Source organism: Hemitrygon akajei, chromosome 18 (assembly GCF_048418815.1).
Source record: "Hemitrygon akajei chromosome 18, sHemAka1.3, whole genome shotgun sequence".
Lineage (NCBI taxonomy): Eukaryota > Metazoa > Chordata > Chondrichthyes > Myliobatiformes > Dasyatidae > Hemitrygon > Hemitrygon akajei.
The window spans coordinates 22,006,901-22,029,301 of NC_133141.1; the positions used below are offsets into that span (position 1 = coordinate 22,006,901).

The 22,401-nt window shown below is 43.5% G+C and overlaps 1 protein-coding gene across 2 annotated transcripts in view; it reads left to right on the top strand.

The window, feature by feature from the left end:
* rdh5 (retinol dehydrogenase 5 (11-cis/9-cis)) overlaps positions 1-22,401 on the top strand; it is a 79,785-nt gene that overhangs the window by 51,723 nt on the left and 5,661 nt on the right. For both annotated transcript variants that reach the window (XM_073071054.1, XM_073071053.1), the window contains exons 2-4: positions 13,258-13,574; positions 14,758-15,016; positions 17,469-17,632. In XM_073071054.1, coding sequence (XP_072927155.1) covers positions 13,262-13,574; positions 14,758-15,016; positions 17,469-17,632 — 736 coding nt within the window. In that variant the 5' untranslated portion in view covers positions 13,258-13,261. The remainder of the gene's footprint in view (positions 1-13,257; positions 13,575-14,757; positions 15,017-17,468; positions 17,633-22,401) is intronic.

Here is a 22,401-nt window from a genome sequence, read left to right on the forward strand (position 1 = left end):
TGACCAGCTTCTCTCCCTCAATGCCTAAAGCACTTGTATGTCATGCAGCTGAGTGCAATTACTTTTTACATTTGCAAGATCTGTAGAAACTGCTGGAGCAACTTCCAGTGTCCTTATAGACAACGTATTGCAATGTTTGCATTCAATTTTGAACAGACAAAATAAATATTTAGCTAATGTAGCAACCTAAGATCAATATTCTTCCATTTTGCAACTTATTTGCTTACTGTCCATTACACCTGCTGGCACTTAAGGGCAGCAGTGAATGTCCTCTGTCCCTGTCTGTCATTGGCCCCTCAGCTGTAAAAAGCATTCTTCCTTGCTGTGTCCATAACAGTTTTGTTTGACCAGTCAAGATTGTTAACCCAGGCTGAACCTCTGAACCTAGAGGATCAATGGACCACTCTTTATCTGGTCTCTACTCTTTGACCTGTTTGGCATGGGTGACCCCACCAGGAGTCAAAGCATAAAGCCCTGACTCCAGCTCTCTGGCACACCTCCAAATCACAAGGTTGTGGTCTTCTTGGAGGATTTTGCAACAGAGTGCTTTAAAATATCTGATTTAGGTTTTAATCCAATGCAGCATACCATAAAAGCTCCCATAGGCCAGTCAGGTCAATACAGTACAAAGAACAATCATACAACTGTTTGTTTAATAAGTTTTATTTCTTACATATTTCTAAAACACTTTCGAAACCTACTTGAAAGCCTCTGGATGCTAAATTTTCAATTTATGCATGTTGTCATTTTTTTTCCAGATCCACTCTGCCAAACCAGTGACACCTCCCCTTACTATCCTTAGTTGGTTACACAAACCCGCACACTTCTACATGACAGATGTCACTGCATTTCCTTGATTGACCTATTCGATAGGGACTCCCCCAAAACAACTCCTGGAAGAAAGCCTGCAGCCACTGTCAATCACTGGCAGTGAACTTTATTGTCTAACAGTTTCATTATCGGTGCAACTAACAGGTTCAAGTTTATATCTTCCGATTCCTGTTGCTGCATGCTCATGAAAGAGTAAAAGGTGACACGAGCATCCAAACTACCAAACTGAATGCTCACAATACAAATAGATCAGGATTTAGATTTATCCTATTCATTAGCAATTACAGATTCAGTGATAATCTATCCTTTTTTTTAGTCTTCTGTTTCTAGACAGCATTGTTGTTTAGATCTCCCTCTTAATGGCCCTCTGTATAAATTGGTTCCTGGTTTGTGGGCAATTCAGAGTTAATTTTCCTGAGTTAGGATTTAACCAGATTAGCAGGATGAAGCTAATCCTGTATGAAGAATGCCATTTTCACTGTGGAGCTGCTTGTGTAATAACGTTTAATAAATGAAATGCAAGTGGGTGGAAAACTAGTTCAAGGTATTACAGTAGGTCTCAAGGCCTGTTTTGACATGATAGTAGGGATCAACATTACAATAGGGCCAAGCATTGGAATTGGAGTTGGAAGGGTGGAAATATTGATTTTTCAAATTAGATTCTGAAGTACAAACACTAGTGTGGCTGAAAACATGGCCAACCAGCCCTCTACTCTTTCCATCTGGACTCCATATGTCCTGGTGAAATTTGGACTGTTCATTTCCCTCCACAGATGCTGTCCAACCCGCAGAGTTCATAGAGCATAACAGCACAGAACAAGCCCTTCGGCCCACAATGTTGTGCAGGCCTTTCAATCTACTTTTAAGATCAATCTAACCTTTCCCTCCTACATAGCACTCTATTTTTCTATCATCCATGCACCTATCTAAGAGCCTGTTAAATGCCTCCAATGTATCTGCCTCCACTACCTCCCCTCTACTCATCATTCTCAGTGGGGTGAAAAACTTACCTCTGACATCCCCTTACACTTTAATTCCTTAAAATTGTGTCCCTCGTATTAGCCAAAGTCTCTGTGTGCCCACTTGATCTATGCTTCTAATCATCTTGTACACCTCTATCAGTAGCTAATCATCATCTTTTGGGAAAAACCCTAGCTCACTCAGCCTATCCTCATATGACATCCTCTCTAATCTGTGCAGCACCCTGATAAATCTCCTCTGCACCCTCTTTAAAACTTCCACATCCTTTCTATAATGAGTTCTTCCAGCTTTTAGTGAATTGCTCCAGATTCTAGCATCTGCAGATTCTCTTAGCTCCTCTACACTCTCCATCAAGGTAGGCTGCCAATTCTTTTCAAACTCTCTCCATCTAGGAACTCTGGCATTAGTTTCCTCAGTTAACTTTGTACTTTGCAAAGAGCTGAGAAATCCCAACTGTATAGTTGAACAGGGAACACATAGCAACTGTATAGTTGAGTCGGTGCCCACATAGCTGCAACAGCAGCGGAAAGGCAATCAGCACTGATAATTGCATCTATGGCCTCTCCTGTTATGGCTCATACCTGGTAGAAAAGCTCCAAGGCCAGACTGCATTGTCTTACACTGGGTAATCCTGTCACCCATTGAAGCCCTGTGATGTTTCCAACACAAGTTTCTCTTCCACAAGTGGTGCTGCCCCTTGGAATCATGGTGGTTTGGCTGTGTGCACAGATAGGGCCAGGATGGTAGCGTAGTGGTTAGCACAACATTCTACAGTACAGGTGACCAGGGTTCAATTCCCGCCGCTGCCTGTGAGGAGTTTGTACATTCTCCCTGTGACCACATGAGTTTCCTCCAAAGATGTACCAGTTGGTAGGTTAATTGGTCATTGTAAATTAGGCCAGGATTAAATTGGGGGATTGCTGGGCGCCACGGCTCGAAGACTCTATTCTGCGCTGTATCTTAACAAATAAATAAATAGGCTGCTGGGGAAAACTATCTCCTCAAGTGGTTTTGAAGGCCGCAGAAGCAGAATGTGTCAGCCTTCATTTCTGCTTGAATGCCTGTCCCTCATCCAAATGTTGGTTACCGGTAATTGGTGTATCATTGTCATAGGGACAGTGAAAAGCTTTTGTCTGCATGCTGTCCAGACAGCTCATCCCATGCATAAGCACATTGAGGTGGTACAAAGGGAAACAGAATGCAGGATATGGTGTTACAGTTACAGAGAAAGTGCAGTGCAGGTTATCCACAACAGAGGAGCCCTCTACACAATGGGACCTTCATGTGAGATTAGGATGGTCTGTGTGGGCAGCCTCTGTAAGCAGGTGCCAGGACAGTGATGGGCCCAGATCAGATTCTTCACTTCAGCCCCCAAGAAGCCATTCTTCCCCATGTCTAATGAGGAAGGGTTGAATGACCTGGGGGTTTTCTCTTTGGAGCAAAGAAGGGCGAAATATGACTTGGAGGTTACAAGTTGATAAGAGGTACATATAGAGTGAACAGCCAGTGCCTTTTTCCCCCAGAGTGGAAATGGCTAATGTGAGAGGACATATTTTTTAAGGTGATTGGTGGAAAGTACGGGGGGGGGGGGGGGAGGGGGGTATGTCAGAGGTAAGATTTTTTTTACCCAGAGAATGGTGCTTGCGTGGAATGTGTTGCCAGGGTTGGTGGTAGAGGCAAATACATTAGAGACATTTAATAGACTCTTTGATAAGCTCATGAGATGAAATAAAATTGGAGGGATATGCGAGAGGGAAGCATTAAAATGATCTTGGTTAAAAGATCGGCACAACATCATGTGTTAAAAGACCTGTACTGTGCTGTACTGTTCTATGTTAAATTGGCTACTACGTCAAGACCAACTTTCACAGGGGGCTTCAAATGCAGCTGCTTCCAAGGGGTGAGCGGTTCTGTGATACTAGACAAGCAGGGCTCAGGAACCATAACAAAATATTTTAAAGTTTGTCCTTGTTCATTCCTGATTTAGCTGCAAGATGTATTCACAAAGAAATGAGACATTGAAAGTGAGTTAAAGGCTATAAAATTTGATAAAACTACTCATTAACTGCTTCAATAAAATGCAGGAGGAGAGAAAACAATACTCTGATAAAATGGCAGAGGGAACCCCAGGTGTTTGGCAGCCTTGTGTCAGTCTGTCCCTTTGTCACTGGTTGCGACCCCAGCCTAGAGCGATATACTCCATCCTGGCACAAAGGAGCAGCTTTTTTTTTAATACCCTTCCAGTCCCCTACCTTGTACCTTTCATTGTCATGGCACCAATCTATACCTTCTTATCTCTCACAACCTTTAGCCTTGACAGAGAGGATATCTTTTCCACCGTTATCTAATCTAAAGCCTACATACTACATTCCCAAAGTATTACCACATTTCCAAGTTGATACAGTCTTGTGTTACACATTTTTGTATGTACAAAGGAGGAATCAAATAGGACTTCTGGGGAAAAAATTAATTTTCTCCGTAAAGGAATGAATCAGTCAGCATGGATATTTTTAACATACTGTATGCTCTACAATTGCATGAATACTGAATGTGTTCTTTTTAGATGGTCTCCCATTCAAGTCCTGACCACAAGACCATAAGACATAGGAGCATAATTAGACCATTCAGCCCATTGCGTTTGCTCCACCATTCCATCGTGGCTGATTTACTATCCCTCTCAACCCCATTTTTCCTGCCTACTCACTGTAACCTTTGACATGCTTACTAAACCAAGAACCTGTCAACCTCTGCTTTAAATTCTTCCTCATCTCTGTTCTAGAGGGACTGTTGTAACATGAACAAAGTCACTGGAGAGATGCAACTGTTAGATATAAAAGTAGTCTTTTATTCAACAAAATGAGACTACTCTCTGCAAGAAAAGGCCTTTTTGATCCAACGTTACATGACATTTTATATGCTAAAGATCAAGATTCATGATTCATTTATTCTCAAAGAATGTATAAATTATACAGCCTTGAGAGTTGCTTGCTCACAGGTAGCCACAGAGCAGGAAACCTGAAAGAACCCAATTAAAGAAAAAGAATAAAATTAAAAATAAAAGACCAACACTCAATGCACAAGGGAAAGAAAAAATATATAAATCATGCAAACAATTGAACCAAAAAATAAGCTCAGATCGGAACCCCGGAGTAAGACAGTGACAATGCTTCCTTTGAATTATAAATAATTTTCACAGCTCCTTCTTTGCACCCACACTCCAGACACCCAACATGAATGCTAATCAGCATTGTCTGGTTTTCAATTAACTGATGAACACAGCTCCAGGAAACTATTGTCCAGGGCTACATTTTACATTTAATCTACAATCCACATTCAGGTCTAAAGATTGGTTGCTGAAATTAATATTTGCTATATACCCTAATTCTAGAATATGCCCTAACAGGGATGTCCTTCTATTCTGAGACTGTGCCCTTTGGTCCTGATCCCACTATTAGAAACATCCTTGCCACATCCACTCTATCTAGGCCTTTCAATATCCGATAGGTTTCAATGAGATTCCTCCTCATTCTTCTAAACTTCAGTGAGTACAGGCCTAGAGCCTTCAAACACTACCATTATGTTAATCCTTTCATTCCCTGGATAATTATTGTGAACCTCACCTGGACCCTCTCCAATGCCAGCATATCCTTTCTTAGATAAGGGACCCAAAACTGCTCACAGTACTCCGTGTGGTCTGACTGATGCCTTATAAAGCCTCAGCATTACATCCTTGCTTTTATACTCTAGTCCCCTCAAAATGAATGCCAGCATTGCATTTGTCTACCTTACTGCTAACTGAATCTGCAAGTTAACCTTTAGGGAATCCTGCACTAGGTCTTCCAGGTCCATTTGCACCTCCAGACCAGACCTGACTCTGCTGAGTGCTCACAGGGAGAAAGACAAGAACACTGATCCATTGCTGATAAGTCTTCATATTGGAAAGGGTCAAATGGCCAACAGGCAATCAGGGACGAGGTGCATTTCACCATCCAGTATTGCAGGTTAAAATGCACAGCTGCAAAGAGTTCAGTTTGTATTTGCCCACAAACTAAATGCCAACGATCAGATGCATTGATATTGCCCTTCGTGCGTGACTGCAACTAAGTAATGTTTTGTTTCCGTTCCTATGACTTCAGTTGATCCAAGTCTCCAAGGGATTTCAAATCCTGAGTAAAAAAAATCTGGTTTGTCAGAGACCTCATTAAATAAATCCTAATGCAACTCAGAGATTTTCTGCTTAGACCTAAGCCCTTAAAATCCTGTTAGAGGAACACATTGTTTTTAAAAAGGAATCCCTTTGAGGCTGCTGAGAAGCCACAGTGTATAAATGTATTTGCTAAGGAGCTTTATCGCTTTCCACGACCTTGTATTCCTGCTCATTTTCATTTTGTCATTCAGACTATGATTTACGTTGTGTCACGCTGTGATCTGTATGTCCCTGAAGGACAGCCGATTCTGAATACAAGAAATAAGAGTAGGAATGGGTTATTTGCTCCCTGGAGGCTGCTTTGCATTTGTTAAGATCGTGGCTGATCTGATATTTGGTCTCACTCCAGCTTTTCGCCTGCTCCCCGTAACTCTCAATTCCCTTGAAGTCTAAACATCTGACAATCTCAGTCTTGAATATAATTAAAGATCTCAGCCCGTTCCTCCATATCTCAGGCTTCAGTGCTGACCCTTTAATCCAATCCTCACAGTGCGTTGCATCAGGAAGACTAACCATACGGTCAATACGGTCAATACCACCTTGGTCATTTCCTTTTCTCTCTTCTACCTTCTGGATGGAGATACAGGAGCTTGAAAGCCTAGACCTCCTAACTCAAGAACAACTTCTCTCTCCACTGCTATCAGATTTCTGAACCAATCAGAATCAGATTTATTATCACTGACTTAGATCACATGAAATCTGTTGTTTTGCGGCCGCAGTACAGTACAAAGATGTAAAATTACCATAAATTACAAAAGTAAATAAATAGTCAAAAAATAGAAATAACAAGATAGTCTTCATATAAATGGGACAGTTTGCACTTGCTTTTTACAAAAAGTGCACAGAAACAATTTTACAATTTCAGAATGCTACAACTAAAGCGCTTTCACTCCATTTGCAACAGGCAGGATTTAGTTGGTAACCACCCATTTTCATTCTGCTTCCCTTTCCCATTCCGTCAGTCCGTGCCTCCTTTATTGCCACAATAATGCTGCTCTCAGTTTGGGGGAGTGGCACCTCATATTCTGTCTGGGTAGGCTCCAACCTGACATCGATTTCTCTTCCGATAATTTCTGCCCCTCCCCCTTCTCTCTTTTTCCAATCCCCATTCTGGCTTGCTTCTTACCCTCACCTGCCTATCACCTCCCTCTGGTCCCCCTCCTCCTTCCCATTATCACATGGTTCACTCTCCTCTCCTATCAGATTCTTTCTTCTTCAGCCTTTTCCCATTTCCACCAATCGCCTCCCCCTTTCTTACTTCATCCCCCTCCCCCAACTACCTACCTTCCTCCTCACCTGACTTCACCTATCTCCTGCCAGCTTATATGCCTACCCCTCCACCTCCACCCCCACCCCCACCCACACCCACACCCACATTCTTATTCTGGCTTGTTTGCCCTTCCATTCCAGCCCTGATGAAGGGTCTTGTCTCAAACTGTTGACTGTTTTTTGGAGGTTTCATGCCACTAACCCCAAGTGAACCCCTTATCTGAACATTTGCCAGCATTTAGTAATCATCCTGGTGACAGAGGGAAATTAGTGTTGTAGGATATTCAGTTATGGCAACCTCAGAATCTGGGGCTTTACTGTCATTGTAGGAAATTTTCTTGAAAGATCATTAGCTGCCCTATCTGAATGTCTTGTCAGAAAAGGCTGGTAACACAGACAACATGGTTCGGGAAAAAGATTTGTCATGTCTGGATGAATTCCTTCAAGAGTTTACCAGGTTGAGGCAGGTGACACAAATATTGCACATTTGGTCTTTCTGAAACTGACAACTGGTAAGTAATCAAGGCCTCTGTTGGAAAGGGAATGGGATGCATTGTGCAGCTTTCATTAGTAATTGTCATAAGGGGACAGGAGGCTGGACCCAAGTGCAGGACACAGGCACTGAAGTACTAGGGGCAGGACGGGAACAACTAAACAATAGACAAAATGTGGTGACCGTGGAGTGTGTGAGGGATGTGACATTCAAGGTGATTCTGGGGTTCCAGGAGAGTCTTAGAGTTCAGGCAAGGCAGGATCCCAGAGTTCACTGGGCGGGCCGCATAACTCCTAGGCAGGGCCCAGACCTCCCAGGCAGGAGCACAGGGGCCTGAGCAGGTCACAGGGCAGGTTGCGGGGCACAACCCATCAGCAGCAAGGGATAGGTAGGGGCAGATACCTCTGGGCGGGCCACATAACTCCTGGGCAGGGCCCAGACCTCCCAGGCAGGAACACAGGGGCCTGAGCAGGTCACAGGGCACCTGGGTAGGTTGCAGGGCACAACCCATCAGCAGCAAGGGATGGAAAGGGGCAGAGTCCCTCACTGGGCAACAGCAGTCCAGCCAGCCTTGCCCAACAGAGGTAAGGGATAGGAAGGGAACTAGGTCCAGGGTGACTGCCAGACTTACTCAAAGAACTCATCTTTGACCAGCACCCCCAACTCCACTCAGTCCCAGAGCCCCCAATATACACCGCCAGCTGATGGGCATCAGGTGCACCTCCTTGAGCCCCAACAAGCCACGATGATCCACAGGTGTGACTAATTGGGCTCAAGGGCAAAAGGAGAGATGGCTACAAGACCTGGAGTCTGGAGTCTGCGGACCAGATCAAGACCCGGACTGCAGGCTCCGGACCGGACCATAACAGTAATAGCCAGTCTAAATGGAAACCAGTTATTAATGCAGATTTTCAGGGATCTATACCAGAGCAATTACTCTTTGCAATCTGTCTTAGTGACGTAATAAATGGTATTGGTTCATTATTTCCACATATGCCATCATCTATAAGATGATGAGAGGCATTGATCATGTGGATAGTCAGAGGCTTTTTCCCTGGGCTGAAATGGTTGCCACAAGAGGACACAGGTTTAAGGTGCTGGGAAGTTGGTACAGAGGAGATGTCAGGGGTAAGTTTTTTATGCAGAGAGTGGTGAGTGCATGGAATGGGATGTCAGCAACAGTGGTGGAGGTGGATACGATAGGGTATTGTGCTGTAGGTTTTCTATGTTTCTATGATACAGTGAAGAAGTTGACTTGCATATTGCTCATATAGATCAAATCATTACACAGAGCCTTTGGTAATGGTATGCAGTGCAGTCTCGTGCATTGGTGGTGACGGGAGTGAATGTTGAGGGGAGAAGATGGAGTGATAATCAAGTGGCTGCTTTGTTCTGGCTGGTATTGAGCTTCTTCAACTCCAAGAAAGTGGAGAGTGTTTTGTCACATACCTGACTCTCCTGACTTGTGCCTGGTAGATGTTGGAAAGACCTGGAGGTGTCAGGAGAAAAGTCATTTGCAACAGGTTACCCAGCCTCCAAACTGCTCTTGGAAACATTGTGTTCATGTGGCTGGTCCGGATGAATTTCTAGACAATGGTGACCCCAACAATGTGAATGCCATTGAATGTCATAGAAACATAGAAACCTCCCATCAACATTCTTCAGTTCTTTTCTACATGGGGTGTATCCAGCTCAGCTGTTCTTTTATGGTGGTATTTTCTACATATGCCAGTGAATTCCACACTCAGTGGGAGGAAAAAGGTAGCCGATTTTTATTGGATTACCCAATGTGGCTGACTGGCTCCACTTGACTATATGCATTTTGTTTGGTGGATGTATCAAAGTGTTGCTGAAGCAGTGTGTTAGCACCTGGACGGAAATTGGTGTAAAAATTCTCTTTAAGGTATTTTTTTTAAATGTCTTAACCTCTGATGCAGGGGTTCTCAACCATTTTATGCCCATTAAGCAAGGGGTCCATTGTGCCCAGGTTGGGAACCCCTGCTCTAATGAATACATTGGTACATTAAGATCCAGCTTTCCCCAATCTCATGCAGAAGGATAAATGGTGCCATTTATTCTCGGGACCAAATAAGGTCCTGAATAAGGAAGCCCTTGGAGCTCTTCAAAAGTTTACAACGGTTCTTTAATCTACTTGCAGAATTAGTCATTTCCTGTAACTCACAGAGTCAGCTGAGAATCTTGTGTGAGAGATTAGTAAGCAATTACTATTAGATTATCATCTAATCAGTGGTCAGAAGTGTCAAATACGTTATATGCAGTTTCAAAATACAAATTGCACAACCAGACATGACCAATGAAGCAGTTGTGAGCTGCATTTGATTAAAAATAGAAGAACAACTTGAAATTGTAAGTTTTAAACTAGTAAAGTCTTAGGTATCTTTTGACTTCAATGTTAGGAGACCATTTTCCCACATTCAGACAAAGCATGTTTGATTGCACACACATTTCCTTGACAGTTAGTGAATCACCACAGGTAAACACTGTTTCTGTTGCTCATTATGAATGAGCAGCAAGAGTGGTCATTTGGCCCTTGAGCTATTCAAGAAGAAGACAGCAGTAACATCAGCTCTGCATTCCAACCTAACCATGTCAACATGTCATCCCACCACCAACAATCTAACTGCTTCCACCTTAAAAGTAGTCATAGTTATAGGGCAATAAAACACAGAAACAGGCCCTTTGGTTCATCTAGTCCATGCCAAAATGTCATTCTGCCTAGTTCCAAGAACCCGCAGCTGGACCCCACAGCCCTCCATAACCCTCCAGCCCATGTACCTATCCAAATTTCTCTTAAGTGTTGAAATCGAATCCACATGCACCACTTCCACGGGCAGTTCATCCTCTGAGTGAGGGTCACCCTCACCTTAAATAGTTCACCTTTTTCCCCTTAACCTATGACCTCTCAATCTAGCTTCACCCAACTTCAGTGGAAAAAGCCTGAGATTCACTTTTTGTGGGCATTCACAGTATATACTAAAAACACAATAGAATCAATGAAAGACCACACCTGGTCAATGTGCAAAAGACAGCAAACTGTGCAAATACAAAAAGAAATAATAATAATTAAACAATAAATATCAAGAACATGAGATGAAGAGTCCTTGAAAGTAAGTTCATGGGATGTGGGAACAGCTTAGTGATGGGGTGAATGAAGTTGAGTGAAGTTATTCCCTCTCGTTCAAGAACCTGATAGTTGAGGGGTAATAGCTCTTTCTGGACATGGTGCTGTGGGTCCTGAGTCTCCTGTACCTTCTTCCTGATGGCAGCAGCACAAAGAAAGCATGGTCTTGGTGGTGGAGGTCCCCGATGATGGGTGCCGCCTTCTTGCCACAGCACTCCATGTAGATTTGCTCAATGGTGTACACACTACTTTTTGTAGGCTCTGCTGTTCAGGGGCATTGGTGTTTCCTACCAGCCTGTGACGCAACCAGTCAATATACTCTCCACAAGAAACTTGTAGAAGTTTGTTAAATTTTCAGATGATGTGCCGAATTTTCACAAACTTCTAAGAAAGTAGAGGCACCACCATGCTTTCTTCATAATGGCATGTGTGCTGGGCCCAGGACAGATCCTCTGAAATGATAACACTGACGAATTTAATGTTGCTGACCCCCTCCATCTCTGATCCCCTGATGAGGACTGGCTCATGGTGAAGAAGAAGGGAGGCATTACCGGAAGTTTGAGAAATTGATATTTATGCATTCCCATTCCCATCTCCCTCTCTCACCTTATCTCCTTGCCTGCCCATCACCTCCTTCTGGTGCTCCTCCCCCTTTTCTTTCTTCCATGGCCTTCTGTCCTCCCCTATCGGATTGCCCCTTCTCCAGTGCTGTATCTCTTTCTCCAATTGACTTCCTAGTTCTTAACCTCATCCTACTCCCTCTCCCGGTTTCACCTATTCCTACTACATAGTACTTCCTCCTACTTTCTTTATCTGCCATCTTATCTCTATTTTCCGGTCCTGAAGAAGGGTTTCAGCCCGAAACATTAACTGCTTACTCTTTTCCATAGGCGCTGCCTGGCCTGCCAGCATTTTGTGTGTATTACTAATTAGCTGGAATGTGCATAGTCAGGGGCGTGATTTCCAAATCTGTTCTGCAGCCTGCCTGCACGGATACACAGGCCTCGCTGCAGAGTCCATGGTTGGAGCAGTATATAGGGCAATTATAAGTGATTTTTTAAGTTTGATTTTTAACTATAGTTGCTCATGTCAAAATAGGTTTTTAATTGGCATTGTACTGTGTTCATGAGAGATAGGGCTGACTTCTTTTGCCTTACCTGCTCTGGTAAGATCATTCGACGTCTTTGAGAAAAGCTTGCTTGTATACATGACTTATATAGTAAATAATTTTCTTGCTGCTCCCATCGGGCAGGAGGTACAGAAGCCTGAAGTCCCACACCACCAGGTTCAGAAACAGCAGTTTCCCTTCAACCATTCTGAAATCAACCAGCATAACCCTAATCACTACCTCAGTACGGAACCACTGTGACCACTTTGGTCACTTTGCACTAAAATTTACTTTTTTTTTGTTCTAATCATGTTTTTTCTTGTATAAAAGTTTCTTTTGAATATTTGTGTCTCTAATGCTAAGTGTCTGTGATGCTGCTACAGGTAAGTTTATCATTGCACCTGTGCCTACATATATGTGTGCATATGACAATAAACTCGACTTTGACTTTGACGTTATAGTAGTATCAGGGCATGTATCGGAGCCTATGGCACCGTGCCCAAGATGGCACGCATAAAATTTTGTTGGCTTGTGGCATGCGGTGTGCCCTTGATTCTTTAAACCCCATGCATAAGAAAAATATACATAATGATTATTTTTACTGCCAGATGAAGCAGCAAATGATTTTTCACAGCACAAGAGCTGTGAGATGTTTTCACAGGAAACGTCTCACACCATCTAGGTGCCAGCTAGACGGTTGCAAGAACACATAACGTTCGATGATATGTTTTGAAATCCTCACAGATTTGATGTACACATCAGTATTTGGATAGCAAACAGTTTCAATATCAATGCTATTTAGAAATGATGATAAATTATATTTTTCAGTTGTCTTTTTAAAAGATTAATATTCGTAATTTCAAACAGGTTTTTTAAATGTTTCATTAATTTCAATCCGTCTCTGTTATAATTTTATTAATAGTAAAATGAAAAATACACATAAATAAGCAACAGGACTCAACCTTTTTCCTTAAAAGTCTATAATTCTTGTTACTAATTCATTAATCAATGATAATATCTTTTCAAAATTACCGCAGCAGATGAGAGAATTTCTTAGAACATTATCGCCAATTTGGGCCCACACTCACAAAAAGGTTTGTTAACCCTGTCCTGTTGCATACAACATCAATTTCAAATCAAAGAAAGACAATCATTTAAGCAATTTCATCTTGTGAACCAATTAAGATTACTTTTGTGGATTAAAATATTCTGCCTCCTCCTTTCAGATTCATGTTGCTGTACCTCCTCTGCGTTGCTTTCTTCCTTGTCATTGGATGGTTTATCAAGGATCGCCAAAAGATCCAGGATGTCAAAGACAAGTACGTCCTCATCACTGGTTGTGACACAGGTTTTGGCAACCTTCTGGCGAAGTGCTTGGACCGAAAGGGATTCCATGTCCTTGCTGGCTGCCTGACGCAAAAGGGGGTGGACTCCATGCACAGGTGCAGCTCATCCAGACTGAAGGCCATCCTACTCGATGTGGCTGACAGCACCAGCATCCAGAAAACAGCTGAATGGGTCCAGGAAGAGCTTGGAGAGAAAGGTAACCGTGAGCCTGCTCTGTTTATCTAAGGTTCAAAGAAAATTCTTAACCATTTAAACAAAGTACCATCACAAATTTTAACAGACTGTCTTCAACAGACATATACAATGTTAAACGAGGTATAGTGCCTTCTAGATGTGTATGTTTGAGGTAAAGTAACTCAGCACACTTCCTTTCTGTAGGGGTGGTGGAAACAGAAAATTAGTGCCTTCAAAAGGGAATTGGATAGCCATTTGAGGAGGAATAATTTCCTGGACTGTGGGGAAGGAGCAGAAGAATGGGATGCAGCTCCACAGGAGGCCAGTGTTGATTCAATATCTAAATAGCTCCTCCTGTACTGTAGCAATTGGTCAGCACAGTGGCACTGCGGGTAGAGCAGCTGCCTTACAATTCTGGAGACCCAGGTTCAAGCGTGACCTTGGGCGCTGTCTGTGTGGAGTTTGCATGCTCTCCTGTGACACCCTCTTCCCCCCTCCGGTTTGATTCCACATCCCAAAAATGTGCACGGTTGGTAGGTTAATTGGTCACTGTAAGTTGCCCCTAGTGTTGGGTGAGAGCTAAAAATCTGGAGGGAATCAATGAGAATATGGGGAAGTTAAAAAAACATGATTAATGCTGGATTAGTGTAAATGCTTTATTGATTGTCAATGCAGACTCTGTAGACTGAAGAGCCTGTTTTTGTGTTGTAATTCATGCATCTGCTCTCTTCTCATGATTTCGTTCTACTCTCTGGAATTGAGAAGTTTTGTTTGGAAGCAAGACGCAATGGAACAGACCTGACTGATCTTGTGCGCATTTTCCAACAAAGGGAGCCAAACTTGAACCATTTATACCTTCTCCTTTATTTCTTTAAACACATTCAAACTTTGAAGCCAGAATTACCACGGTTACTCAGTGATTGACGTTGTTCATTGTAGGTACTTTGTAAAGCCAAGCTTTGTCTCAGTCAAGTCTCTGTTTTTCCCTTTGTCATTACAATGTGTACAGTGAAATCTGTCAATGGAAGATCTCAAATGTACCAGAGAAATTAGGCTGGTTTCAGGACATTCACATTATTCTTGTGCTTTCAAGCCTTACTTTCAGACAGAACCTCTTTTTATTTGAGTCTGGAAATAAAATTGTGACCAATGTATGCTGATTCCACTGGCTATTGCTAATTGTAGACATCTGCTCTCTGTTCCAGGTCTCTGGGGATTGGTCAACAATGCAGGCAGATCTACTCCAATTGGTCCAACAGAATGGATGGAGATGGAGGATTATTATAAAGTCTTGAATGTGAATCTGCTGGGATTGATGGAAGTGACGCTCACCTTCCTTCCATTGGTCAAGAAGGCCAGGGGCCGGATTGTGAATGTGGCCAGTGTTTTGGGCAGGATATCGTTTCTGGGAGGTGGATACTGCCTCTCCAAGAATGGAGTAGAGTCTTTCTCTGACAGTTTGAGGTTAGCACCCTAACTTGCAAATGTGCAGAACTTCTCAGGTTCAGCAACACAAACTGTTTTCAAAAAGACAACTATCCTTAGCTTGTGGGGTTTTAAAATATAATGTATAAGGGATGTGTTTCACCCTAATATTTTTGATGAGGAGGAGTTGTCTTCTATCTGTTACACTGGACAGCAAATTTTCTCAAAAGTGTTGCTACCTCAGAAAAGTGTGCTTATGATAGATCGCTTGAAGCCGAACACAAATATAATTTCAGACTACTTGTATCATGTAGGAATTTGCAGAAACAGGAAATTAACTTTTATTGAACACAATGCATTTAATTGCGCAATGGTACTGAAGCTTTGCAATAGTTCAACTAAGCTAAAAATGTTGATGATTTTCATTTGTACTCAGTGTCTGAGGCTTCTTGCTTAAGTGTCCAGCAATAATCAGCCAGCATTGATGGATTCCAGTTGCCCTGATACCGTTTCTCCATGACCGCAATGTCCTGGTGAAACCTTTCACCGTGCTTGTCGCTGACAGCGCCAAGATTTGCAGGGGAAAAGTCTAAATGGGAATGTAGGAAATGAGTCTTTAGTGACATGTAGCATTTCATGCTTTTGGATGCTTGAAGCATGTTTTCAACCATATAGCTAGGTGCTATGTCGTTGCCAAGAAAGACTTTCAACAACATCCTTGAATGCCTTCCATGTGATTTTCTCCAGTCCCACTAGAAGTTCTTCGAATTGCCTGTCATTGATGACCTGTTTGATTAATTGACCAACAAAAATGCCTTCCTGAATCTTGGCATCAGTTATTCTAGGAAACATCTGTCTCAAATATCAAAATCCTTCTTAGAGATTTTTGTGCCTGGTAACAGCAGATTGCACCCTGCCAGTCTCGAACCCAGTGATTCTGCTTTTGCCTTTGACATAACCAGGTCATTTAACTCAGATTGAATTATAAGAGGAGGCTCACTCTACATAAAAGGTTTAACATCAGTATCAATATAGCTTTCCATTCCTGGCTTGTGCATCATGGCATCCTCATCTGCCTCCTCTGGACTCCATGTCTCTGGTGGATTTGATACTGGTCGACTATCGTCATTGAGCACAGGTCTCATGGCTGAAGGGAGATTGGGGTATTTAATAGATTTCTTGTTTTTAGCTGAGAAACCAGACACACTGGTCAGACAGAAGCAGCAGTCTGTCACACGATCCTTCTGCTCTTGCCATATCATTGGGACAGCGATCAGCATTGACTTTCGAGTACCTCTGAGCCAAGCTCTAAGATCGACAGCGCATGCTGTGCAACAGACGTGAGGAGCCCAGGCTTTGTCTTGGCCGCCAATTTTACACCCAAAGTAGAGCGCATAGACTTTCTTAATAAGAGGAGTCAAGCTGCGTCTTTGAGATTTAAGCGTATACTCACCATAAATATAACAGAAAGTATCGTGGCTGCTGTAACATTTGCAAAACGTTGCATCACAAATACTGCTGAAAATACAATTGCTTTATTACAATGAGTACACACATTATGCTATGCACATAGGACATGCGCATCAATGTGATCGCAAATCGATATACTTGTAAGCGCAATGCATAGAAAGGTGTGTGCGCGTGATGCTTTTATAACCTTTCTAAAACCTATCCTGCCATGCAGCACCCACCCTGCCTAAAGCATGCCCAGGTATACCTGGACAAGATAGAAAACTTACCAGCTTACATTGTGGGCAACATTTTAATTGACTTGAATTATGAATTCAAATAACAAATATAGGTGGTTTCAGAAAAATGGCTTGTGATAGGGAAATTTCATGGTGATTTTCAAGATCAGCAGCCCAAAATCCATAAGACACACCCAAAACTACTCAGGAAGCAAAATCTTTGTTGCCTAGTGTTATTGGTGCTCTTTACAAAACTAATAACCAACGTAAAATGCAGAAGAGCAGACTTGGCCTAATTCTGCTCCCTCTGGTATGGAGGTACCAATGCACAGGATCAGGAGAGGCTTCAGAGGGTTGAAGACTCAGCCAGCTCATCACGGACACAACCTCCCCACCATTGAGGACATCTTGAAAATGTTGTGCCTCATAAAGGCTGTATCCATCATTAAGGATCCCCCTCACCCAGGACATGCCTTCTTCTCATTAGCACCATCAGGGAGGAGGTACAGGAGCCTGAAGACGCACACTCAACATTTCAGGAACAGCTTCTTCTCCTCCGCCATCAGGTTTCTGAATATTCCAAAAACCCATGAACACTACCTCACTATTCCTCTTTCGCACTATTTATTTATTTGTTTGCTTGCTTTTTTTTTATTGTAACGCATAGTATTTTAATGTTTTGCACTGTACTGATATCATAAAACAACAAATTTTGCAACATACTGTTATCTCAGTGGTAACAAACCTGATTCTGATTCTGAGATGCCTTGAACCTTGTAATTTCTTCTGCCTTTATGTTTCAGACGGGACATGCAAAGCTTTGGTGTCCAGGTTAGCATTATTGAGCCCGGATTCTTCAGGACAGCTGTGACAAATCTGGAGACCATTGAAAGTGACCTGCAGAGACTGTGGGGCAAGCTGTCTGATGAAGTCCGCGAGAGTTACGGACAGAAATACATTGAAAATTGTGAGTAGCCTTTAGCTGATTTTGGGTTTTGTGCATGACACCCATTCCAACCATCGGAAAATCCTGAAGCTGAATCAAGTTCAGTCATTTATTTCTGTCATTAGCTTAAGTGTTACCTACTAACTAAATTCTGACTTAAATGTACAGTCAATTCATTGATGTGTGAACTTGTTTGCTTATAATGATCTGGGATAACATTGTCCTACATTCCAGGCACGGAAGCACTGTTCTTCTCCTCAGCTTTTAATTGACATACTTACTGCTCATTGTACTGCCAGCGTTTAGGGCAGCAATGAAGGTCCTCCATCTCTGACGGTGATCAGGGCTTCCTTCATCATGTCAGTAGCTTCCTCTCGATGTTCACTACTGTCAGTCATGCGAGTCCTGGGTAGAGACTCGGGAATACCGTAAAACTCAGATGTAGAAGGATTCCTCATTCCTGTTTCCACAAAAAATTTGTTTTATTAGTCAGAGTGGTTAGCCCTGAGCTGAGCCCCCGAACCTGGTGGACCAGTTCTTAGTCTGGCCTCCACCCTTTGACCCGTTTGGCATGGATGACTCTACCAAGCGCCAAAGCATAAAGCCCTGACTTCAGCCAACATAGCTCTCCAGGTCATTGAGGCACGCAAGCCTCCAAACCCAATGGCAAAGTCCTGGTCCTCTTGGAATCTTGGCTTTTAAGGATTTTGAACAAATGAGGGTAGAGGACAAACTGCAGAAAAGAGAGGGAAGGCCTTTGTGGAACAGTCCATGTTCCAAGCCTATACAGGTATCTGTCCCCCTCTTTTCCTTCACTACATCGACGACTGCATTGGCGCTGCCTCCTGCACGCATGCTGAGCTCGTTGACTTCATTAACTTTGCCTCCAACTTTCACCCTGCCCTCAAATTTACCTGGTCCATTTACGACACCTCCCTCCCCTTACTTGATCTTTCTGTCTCCATCTCTGGAGATGGCTTATCTACTGATATCTACTATAAGCCTACAGACTCTCACAGCTACCTGGACTATTCCTCTTCCCACCCTGTCTCTTGCAAAAATGCTATCCCCTTCTCGCAATTCCTTCGTCTCCACCGCATCTGCTTTCAGGATGAGGCTTTTCATTCCAGGACGAAGGAGATGTCTTCCTTTTTTAAACAAAGGGGCTTCCCTTTTTCCACCATCAACTCTGCACTCAAACGCATCTCTCCCATTTCCTGCACATCTGCCCTCACCCCATCCGCCCGCCACCCCACTTGGGATAGGGTTCCCCTTGACCTCACCTACCACTCCACCAGCCTCCGGGTCCAATGTATAATTCTCCGTAACTTCCGCCACCTCCAACGGGATCCCACTACCAAGCACATCTTTCCCTCCTCCCCTCTTTCTGCTTTCCGCAGGGATCGCTCCCTACGCCACTCCCTTGTCCACTCGTCCCCCCCATCCCTTCCCACTGATCTCCCTCCTGGCACTTATCCTTGTAAGCGCTCTAGCTAAAGAACACCCCTCTATTCTGAGACTGTGTCCTCTGGTCTTAAGACTCTGTCACCATAGGAAACATCCTCTCCACATCCACTCTATCAAGGCCTTTCACCGTTCAATTGGTTTCAATGAGGTCACACCTCATTCTTCTGAATTCTAGTGAATACAGGCCCAGAGCCATCAAACGCTCTTCATATGATAAGCCATTTGATCCTGGAATCATTATTGTGAACCTCCTTTGAGCCCTCGCCAGTTTCAGTACATTCTTTCTAAGATAAGGGGCCCAAAACAGCTCACATGAGGCCTCGCCGATGCTTTATAAAGTCTCAACATTACATCCTTGCTTTTAAATTTTAGTCCTCTTAAAATGAATGCTAACATTGCATTTGCCTTCCTCACCACAGACTCAACCTGTAAATTAACCTTTAGGGACTCCCAAATCCCTTTGCACCTCTGATTTTCTCTCCATCCTTTCATTTCTTTTTCCAAAGTGCATGGCGATATACTTAGCTGATGAATGCCGCTTATCTGATTCAGTGTGCCTGTAATCATATAACCATATAACAATTACAGCACGGAAACAGGCCATCTCGGCCCTTCTAGTCCGTGCCGAACGCTTACTCTCACCTAGTCCCACTGACCCGCACTCAGCCCATAACCCTCCATTCCTTTCCTGTCCATATACCTATCCGATTTTACTTTAAATGACAAAATCAAACCTGCCTCTACCACTTCTACTGGAAGCTCGTTCCACACAGCTACCACTCTCTGAGTAAAGAAGTTCCCCCTCGTGTTACCCCTAAACTTTTGCCCCTTAACTCTCAACTCATGTTCTCTTGTTTGAATCTCCCCTACTCTCAATGGAAAAAGCCTATCAGGCAGGATATACAAAGATTTGAGAACATGTACCACCAGATTAAGGGCAGCTTGAAAGAACATCTTGTACAATAGTGATGAACCCTCAGCCTCCCTGTAGGGTAATGTAATTGGTGGAAACATACATAATTCACAACCACCGACATTGAGTTGGTGTTTAAGAGGCTGGCCTGACGTGATGATGTAATTATGTGAAGTTTATTTTTACTTTGTGTTTGCAATACAATAAATGAATTGTTATGGTTTTTCTTAAACATAAAAACACCTCACACCATTTTATTTGCAAAAACCTTAATTGGTGACCCTGATGCTCTCGGATGATTCCAGCGTTATTGAACATGTCGGTCAACATAGTCTCTTTGAAACTGTCGGAGTTTTGGGAGCAAAATGCCGTTCCTTGGTTCGTACAGGCCGAGGCCTAATTCGCTCTGAGAAATCTGTGCTGACAACACCAAATTTTACTACGTGGTAGCGTCACTCACCAATTTCACAGCTGTGAGAGTGGTGAGTCTACTAGAACACCCACCTGAACACGATAAATACCGATCACTGAAAACTCACCTTTTACAGACTTTTGGACTATCAGAGGTTAACTGCACCAAACAGTTGCTCCCCTTGCCTGGCCTCGGCGATGTGAAGCTGTTTGAGCTAATGGCCCACATGCTGTCCCTCCTGGGAAATCACCACCCTTGTTTTATTTTTAAAGAATTCTTCATGCAGCAAATGCACCTGTGAAGGACTATAGGGCTAAAATGGCTGATAGTCTACACTCAGCCAGGCAGAGATGCATCATTCCTCCTCCTTTCCCTGCCTCAATAAGCTCAGTCAGCAAGGACACCGCGACTGCAAAACAGATGGCATAGACTGGACCCAGAAAAGCTGGTAACCGCAAAGGCTGAGTCTGCCAACATCGAAGGACTTGACGTTGCTGGACCTGTGCCCATTGCATAGCCGCTGGGCTTCACCCCTCCATATGGTCCTCAAGTCTGATGGTTGTTGCCGCCCATGTGGCAATTACTGACACCCTAACAAGGTCACTACCACCGATCCTTACTCAGTCTCACATATCTAAGACTTTTCAGCACATTTTGCTGGAAAGATAATTTTTTCCAAAGTTGATCTTGTTAGGGCTATCATCAGGTGCCTGTGTGCAGGGAGAACATTCCCAAAACAGCTGTGATAACCCCATTTGGCCTTTTTGAGCTTCTGCATGCCGTTTGGACTAAAGAATGCAGCACACACTCTCCAACGGCTGATGAACTCCATATTAAAAGACTTAGATTTTCTTTTTGTTTACCTGGATGACATACGTGTCACCAGTACGTCCAAATCCAGACACATATCTCATGTCCGCGCACTTTTTGAGCACTTAAGCCAACGCGGGTTAATTATTACCCCTGCTAAATGTCTGTTTGGGTTGTCAACCATTGACTTTCTCGGCCACCGCATCTCCACAGAAGGTGCAAAACCCCTCCCATTAGAAACAGCCGTTAATATGGGTTTCCTACTGCCCCGCACTACAAAAAAACTACAGGAGTTTTTAGATATGGTGAACTTCTATAACCGCTTCATTCCGTGAGTTGCTGGACTTATCTTCCCCCTGTATAGTGCGCTTAAAGGCAATATCCCTGACCATGTGCTTGACTGGTCAGCAGACATGACCAGGGCATTTGATGATACCAAACGAGCTCTTTCCAACACGACACTACTGCTGCACCCACTCCCAAATGCACCCATAGCCATTACTACTGACGCTTCAGACTATGCTGTGCATGAACAGTTGGAGGTGTGGGCAGCCGCTCACCTTCTTCAGCCGGCAGCTCTGTCCCTCCGAAAGGAAGTACAGCACACTTAACCATGAGCTTCACGGTCTCTATCTGGCTGCCCACTAATTTTGTTTTCTTCTAGAAGGTTGCTATTTCACAGCATTCGTTGAATGTATGCGCGCAACGGCCAAAATATCAGACCCTTGGTCTGCACGGCAGCAACACTACCTTGCCTACACATCAGAGTTTACAACTGATATACAACCTATCAAAGGGTAAAAAATTACTGTGGCTGGTTGCTTCTCACGGCCAGCCATTGTGGTCATACACATCGGTGTTGACTATGTCGCCGGCATGGCAGCCGACCGAGCCTGTGACCCAGAGGTCCAGGCTTACCGAACAGCAATCATCAGCCTACTGTAGGCTGACATTAAGTTCAGGGAAGCTGGGGTTTCTCTCCAGTGCGATGTCTCAACTGATCACACTCACCCCATCGTGCCCGCAAACTGGAGATGGACTGTTTTCAACTCTATATATCACCTCTCGCATCCGGGCCAGACCTTACAGAAACAGATTGCACTAAAGTTTGTTTGGTATGGCTTCAGAAAGGACGAGCATGATTGGACTGCAGCTTGTGTGGAGTGCCAGCGGGAAAAAATTAACCCT